Consider the following 7,254-nt stretch of genomic DNA (forward strand, 5'->3'; position numbering starts at 1 on the left):
TATTCCAAATGTAAATGATTACCAAATTAAACTAAAATGATTGTGGTGGTTTCAAATCTTTCACACCATGTTTAGAGCCCTAGTGGGAGGTCTGTTTTCATCAGCTGTCTTCCCAACCAGAGGTACCTACGACAGAAATACATAGACAAATCCCTCTTCAAACTGACTAAACCTTTTGGAAAACTGACTGGCTATTCTCTGAACAGGTATCAAGGAACGGTACGTATACACGCATTTTCCCTCATCACTATCTGCACTGCAATAAAAGGGCTTATCTTACTTAGTATTTTTGTCTTGTTTCTAGTCAAAATATCAAAAAATTCCTAAATTAATATGCAAAACGTAAAATATTGTAAGTAAAATATTCTTAAAACAAGATTAATTTACTTACCCCACTGGCAGATAATGTTACTTATTTGAAGCAAAATGCACCCCCCCCCCCCCCCCCAAATATCTTGCGTCATTTTGCTCATCTAGTAAATGCATCTTAATTTAGATATTTTTACTAGAAACAGGACAAAAATACTAAGTAAGAAAGGCCCTTTTTTGCAGTGTGTGATGAGCAGCAGAGCAAAATTTGTGAATATTCACTTTTTCTTGAGTGCCATCATAACCCTTTCATGCTATTTGTTTTTCCTGTGCCTCGTCTTGTTACTTCTCAGTGTTACATGCAACTGGAAAGTACAAAGGCAGCTGAAAAAATGGTTGCACAGTACAGTCGGAGGCCTTGCAAATTTTGGGGGTCGGTGCTGAAGATAGCTATGTGCAGGAAAGGGGATTCTCTGATTCGCTGGTAGGTGTTCTCATTAAAACCGTCACTAACTAGAGTGGATACACACATGGTAAAATATATTTCCATTGTTGACTCTGAGGCAATAGTCAGAATGTATAGTTGGCCCCAGACAGCATTTGAGCACACTTTAAAATGTCATTGAAGGAGAAATCTGCAAACAATTCCTGCTGGAGCATTTTTCAGAACTAACTTCACTTTTCTGTAGTACAGGTCATTAAAGGAATAGTTCACCCAAAAATGAAATTTTGATGAAACTTTACTCGCCCTCAGGCCATCCAATATGTGAATGAGTTTGTTTCTTCATCTAAACAGATTTGGAGAAATTAAGCATTTCATCACTTGCTCACCAATGGATCCTCTGCAGTGAATGGGTGCCGTCAGAATGAGAGTCTAAACAGCTGATAAAAACAACACAATAACCCACAAGTAATCACACGACTCCAGTCCATCAGTTAAATGCTTCTTCTAGTAAAAAAAAGTCTATCCCCTGTTGTCCTCTAACATCAAAATCCACAGACGTATTTGCTTAATATATGCATATTTCCCTCCTGATTCAGACGAGACAACTTTTTCCAGTGGAGGAAGAAATATTATTGTTAGAGGACTTGTTTTTGTCAGAAGCAACCATTGAAAGTTAATAACATCTTAATGATGAATTTGTTTCTGAAAAAACATGCAGCTTTTCGCCTCACAAGACATTAATTGATGGACTGGAGTCGTGTGGATTACTTGTGGGTTATTGTGATGTTTTTATCAGCTGTTTAGACTCTCGTTCTGACGGCACCCATTCACTGCAGAGGATCCATTGGTGAGCAAATCATGTAATGATAAATTTCTTCAAATCTCTTCCGATGAAGAAACAAACTAATCTACATCTTGGGTGGTCAGAGGGTGAGTACATTTTCAGCCTATTTTCATTTGTGAGCTATTCCTTTAACTGTGGGCATATTCAGATGTTTTTGTTTTAAGTTAGAATTTTTTTTTTGTGTGTTTTCTTCTGTTGTTTTATTTGGAACCTAACAAAATGCTTTGATACATTTTTGTGTGCTATTTATTTTTTATATATATAAATACCACTGACATTTTAAGTGACATTAAGGTGACATCAGATATAAGGAAACATTATAAACTACTATTTAAAAAATATTATCAGCAGTATGAATGATTGCAGGTGTGTATAAACATTCTTTGTAACTGACTACCTTGAAATAGTTTTTACAAAATGACTTCAGCCAAATGCAGACACAGACTTTCATATAAAATTGGAAACTAGGAAAACCATCCTAGTGCAGAGAAAATTTTTGTTGTGCTGCTTTTGCATGAGTGTGCATGTAATGTAACAACCATTGGGAAAGTAACAAAGAAATTATTTTCTGTTTGTAGTGACATCTTCAGTTTATGCTCTTTTATTATAGGAGATACCCTGAAAATGCAGAGGAAAGAAAGTCAAAAAAGGAAACAAAAGAAATTAAACCAAGCACTGAAAGGACAGAAAATGACGTTTTTTTTGTGTGTTTTCTTCTGTTGTTTTATTTGGAACCTAACAAAATGCTTTGATACAATTTTGTTTGCTTGTGCTATTTTCTTTATATGTATATATAAATACCACTGACATTTTAAGTGACATTAAGGTGACATCAGATATAAGGAAACATTATAAACTACTATTTAAAAAATATTATCAGCAATATGAATGATTGCAGGTGTGTATAAAAATTCTTTGTAACTGACTACCTTGAAATAGTTTTTACAAAATGACTTCAGCCAAATACAGACACAGACTTTCATATATAATTGGAAACTAGGAAAACCATCCTAGTGCAGAGAACATTTTTGTTGTGATGCTTTTGCATGAGTGTGCATGTAATGTAACAACCATTGGGAAAGTAACAAAGAAATTATTATTTTCTGTTTGTAGTGACATCTTCAGTTTATGCTCTTTTATTATAGGAGATACCCTGAAAATGCAGAGGAAAGAAAGTCAAAAAAGGAAACAAAAGAAATTAAACCAAGCACTGAAAGGACAGAAAATGACCAGGTAATCAAGACTGGAGCAAAGGAGGTGAACATTAACATCTTGGACACATTTGACTAAATCTGTTCTTGTGCTTTAAATAGAAACATTTTGATCTAAAGAGTCATGCTTAAATGCAGAACTTAAACTTTTTTAATGGGTGAGTTAAAGGGAAAGGTAGCCAAGTGTCAGGTATATTTGATATCTCTGTCTGTAAAAATCATATAAGAGAAAATATGTGTGTACAGAACCAGCACAGTTCTTTACCGGATTGTGAAGGTGTTGGTGGGGATCCAGTTTGTGAAACTAAAGGTTCGGAAGAGAATAGTCAGCTGGACAAAACCCCTCTGAACCCTTATCAACCAGACCAAATTGTGGGTAAGTCCATCACACACTTGCTTGTATTAGGAACTCCGTCTGAGGGAACTAAATTAGCTCCTACTTCAGAGTAGGCTCTATATTGGCTATAATTATTTGAGTATTTAAAATTTTGCTTTACATACATTTAACACAAAAATTGGTGGTGATTTTTTTTTATGTTGTGCTTCATAAACAACAAAAATGACCAAAGAATTTGATGTTGTATTGCCTTTAATGTCTATTTCTTCAGTTTCTAAAACTATCTTACCTTATTTCAGGTGTGAACTACGTCATCCCAGTGACTGGTTTCTTTTGCAAGCTGTGTAACATATTCTACACTGATGAGAAGAGAGCAAAATCAGAGCACTGCCGCAGCCTTGACCACTACAACAACCTCAAGGTGACTGCAATAGAGTTAGAAGAGCGATAATAAAATATTATATTCATAATGTGACACCTGTTACCACATAACAGTTGAATTGTATGATAAAGTTAACATGAATATATATATAAAAGTAAAATAGGTTGTGAGTAGAGCTGGGTAGTAACTGGTTACATGTAATCAGATTACAAAAATTATGTACTTGTAATTAGAGTAAATTACATTTTAAAATACTCGCAATCAGACTACAGTTACTTTTTTATAGATTAGATGATTTCTTATTATTCACACAATAGCAATAAATTATTCATAATTTATTCATTCTCCCTAATTCCTCTCTTTCATCTTTGAAATTTTCCTTTCTAAAATAGCCTGCCGCTTATATAAATGCAGAAAGTCCAGTTTTGTGGACATTCACACAGAGATCAGTCATTAGTTAGGTGGCTACATGGCATTTGACCATTTGATTTACAAAAATCATTTCAGGTTTTAGAAGTGTTTCAACATTGCATCAACTACTGATGAACATTCATTTTTATTTGAATTATCACTCTGTAGGTTATTTAACCATGTGTTATGTATTATTGAAAGGCTTTTGACTTTCAAACTCATTATTTACATGTAATGCAGTAATCCCAAACTTTTTGTCATCTGAACCTCTTTCACTTAATGTATTGCCTTTAAAGGGGTGGTCAACCAGCTATTTTGCTATAGTGTTTATGGGGGCACTGTAACACGTGTTCATGCTTCGTAAAAAAAAAAAAAGGCATTACTTTTCATATATTTTACTACTGTTTCCATTCTCTTAAAAAGGGTCTGTTGACTTCATGGTTCGATGAAGCCACTTCCTCAGAAATACGCAATGGGCTCAGATTGGTTAGCTGGCCCAGTGTGTTGTGATTGTGTGCTCCCGTGGGCAGGGTTTTAGGGTTTATGATGTCACAAACCAAGGAAGAAACTTGTTATAGTCCCTACCAGCCGTTTGTTGTAGGCATTAAAAAGCAAATTCTGTAAAAGAAAATATCTCCCTTTGCATTGAACTTTGCAAATGTTGTTTATGCTCAAATAGAAACATTACACATTAACAAAAATTAAAAAAGTGACCCCTTTAAGGAGCCCTTTAAGTACCCCTGAGATTTAAAAATAAATATTTTAATAATTAAGTATCACATTTGCGTGTTCACAGTTCTCTGACATTGGTTAATGTTCAAATGGCATGCAGGTGAACATAAAATATTTCATTTTTTAGTAAGTGTTTTAATTTGATTATTTTAAAAGTATTTATTTTTAGCTTTTCATTAAACTCACAAACCCCCCGCAGTTCCTTTACAAACCCCAGTTTGAGAAACCTTGATGTAATATAATGTTTAAAACACTTCATGTTGTTAATTTCAAGAAATTCCTATTTAAATCAATGTGATAAACGAGTTAGGACAAAAGTAATCTAAAATTAATCAAAAAGTAGTCTGATTATATTACTTAAAATGTGTAACGTAATGGATTACATTACTGACTACAATTTTTGTCATGTAATTTGGACTCGCTAACGGATTACAATTTGTAAGTAATCTACTCTTGAGTCGGTGGGGAAAAAAAAAAGGCACAAATTTCTTTCTCAAAAGTCTTTACGGATACAAGTATCAACAATACAGCCCAGCATAAAAGCTCTCAATATGGCACAGTCAAGAATAACTTGATAATGAGAATAACGTTGCCTCTGACTCTTGCTGTTGATTTGAATGGTGATGTTTTTCATTTTAAGTGTCTGCTGATGGACTTTTAATTTTTAATCAGAAACGTACATGCTGCTTTTCTGATGTTTATTGAATTTTTTTCAGTTGCCAAATCCAGTCACTAGAAATCTGTCAATTGTGAATTGTTGTTACCAAAGCCATTTATTCCTGAACTTTCTACCATCTGTTACTGGATATGAAATTGCTGGTTGATATGTCCTGATCCCAATAGAGTTTATTCACGCTTTTGGACCATGAACTGAATCTCGCTCTGAACGTGCTCAATTGACCCTTCGCAAAACCCCGCCCTCCTTAGTTACTGTTGCTATGTCGGACAAGCCATGCCTCTCTCACATTACACACCATGTTCTCACGCAGTAATAAATACGTTGCGGAGCAAAGAGGAAACGGTCAACACGCCGACAGACAGGACAGAGCAGATTACTTCTCAGCTTTAAAAAGTTGTCTTTTTTTAAGAAATTCAAACAATAAATACAGTTTTGTGGCTCTTTAATGTATTGTGACAGATTGCTGTATTGCCTCAATTCAAGCGGCACACATGAACCGATCGTCTTTTCATATTTACTTAAAGCTGCAGTCCGTAACTTTTGGTGCTCTAGCGGTTAATAAACAGAACTGCGTGCGTCTTGCGGAAGAACATTGTAGCCGGAACTACTTCTCTCTGTTTATGTCTAGGAGGAATTATGCAGGTGTACTGGGCTACTCCGCAGCGGTACCTACCCGAACCAGTCTGAATATATACACTTATTATTGGTGTACCGTAGTGATTCAGGACAAGTCAAAAACACTGGTTGGAAAATGGATTCATGGTGTACTCGCTTATTATATACATTTTGTAAATTTTGAACATAAAAAAGTTACGGACTGCAGCTTTAAAGCACGAAATAAACGAATGAACGTCATAACGGATTTTATTTCAACCATGAAAAAACGTCAATACACAATTTTTCAAGATTAAGTCCACCGAAATTAATCTACTCTGTCTGATTTGTTTGTCGGGCAAGATGGTGGATTTGGCGTTATGATTGGCCAGATCGCCTGTAAATCAATCTTTTTGCGAACGGTCAATTTCTTAGTTCCAGAATTAAATAACTGAGGGTGCTCTCACATATATTTTTTGTCTCGTCCATTGCTATGGTTATCACTATGTCAGTCATTACTATTTCGAGAGTGAATCCAGCATAAATATGAGGATATCATTCCCGGAACTTTGCAGTGTGTATGTGTCCGAAAAGCAAGTTTCATAAAATTCTGAATGGATTATAGTCTAGAAAGTGCACAAAGCTCACTCCCTTTATAATCACTAAAAAGCTGTCACTCATCTTAGTTTATGGCAGTCTCACAAGGTTCCATTATAATCAGTGAAGCTCTCTGAACTGCACAATGAATCACTTGTTTAAATCGCATCTGCACTGTTATGAGATGATTCATTGAGCTTGAAAAACTGCACTTAAAGGGGTGGTTCAGTGGTTGTTTTATAGGCTTGATTGTGTTTATGGGGTACAGTCTAACATGTGTTAATGCTTCGTTTTTTTAAAAACGCATTATGTTTCACATAATTTACCTTTATTCCACACCGCTCTGTCCCTTCTCTGAGAAATGCGCTGATCAATTTCCTTCTTTTATGAAGCCCCTCCCTCAGAAATAGGCGATGGGCTCTGATTGGTTAGCTAGCCCAGTGTGTTGTGATTGGCTAAACCGTCTCTAGTGCGCTTCTTAACGTCCCGCCCCTCACCTCAGTGGCATGTGCTCCGGTTGTATTGTAAACAACGGCGTTGTTAATATCGCTTATCAGTTTGAGCCCGATTGAGAAGCAGAGGATATTATTGAAGAGGATCGTGCAGAACCTGTGCAAGCACGGCTTTTAATGGTAGGCCTATGTTTTTTGTTTGTTGTTGTCTTATACTTTTATAAATGCTATTTGTAAATGCTACTGCTTATGTTAGCTTTT

The 7,254-nt window shown here is 35.5% G+C and overlaps 1 protein-coding gene and 1 long non-coding RNA gene across 2 annotated transcripts in view; both read left to right on the forward strand.

The window, feature by feature from the left end:
* LOC107560316 (matrin-3) overlaps window positions 1-7,254 on the forward strand; it is a 28,410-nt gene that overhangs the window by 17,606 nt on the left and 3,550 nt on the right. The window contains exons 15-18 of the mRNA XM_016244460.1: window positions 76-206; window positions 2,744-2,855; window positions 3,056-3,185; window positions 3,446-3,567. Coding sequence (XP_016099946.1) covers window positions 76-206; window positions 2,744-2,855; window positions 3,056-3,185; window positions 3,446-3,567 — 495 coding nt within the window. The remainder of the gene's footprint in view (window positions 1-75; window positions 207-2,743; window positions 2,856-3,055; window positions 3,186-3,445; window positions 3,568-7,254) is intronic.
* LOC107560334 (uncharacterized) lies at window positions 80-2,281 on the forward strand. Its single transcript, XR_001605716.1, has 3 exons — window positions 80-219; window positions 663-793; window positions 2,209-2,281. It is a non-coding gene; the product is annotated as an uncharacterized lncRNA (long non-coding RNA).

Source organism: Sinocyclocheilus grahami, unplaced genomic scaffold (assembly GCF_001515645.1).
Source record: "Sinocyclocheilus grahami isolate Dianchi unplaced genomic scaffold, SAMN03320097.WGS_v1.1 scaffold720.1, whole genome shotgun sequence".
Taxonomy (NCBI): Eukaryota; Metazoa; Chordata; class Actinopteri; order Cypriniformes; family Cyprinidae; genus Sinocyclocheilus; species Sinocyclocheilus grahami.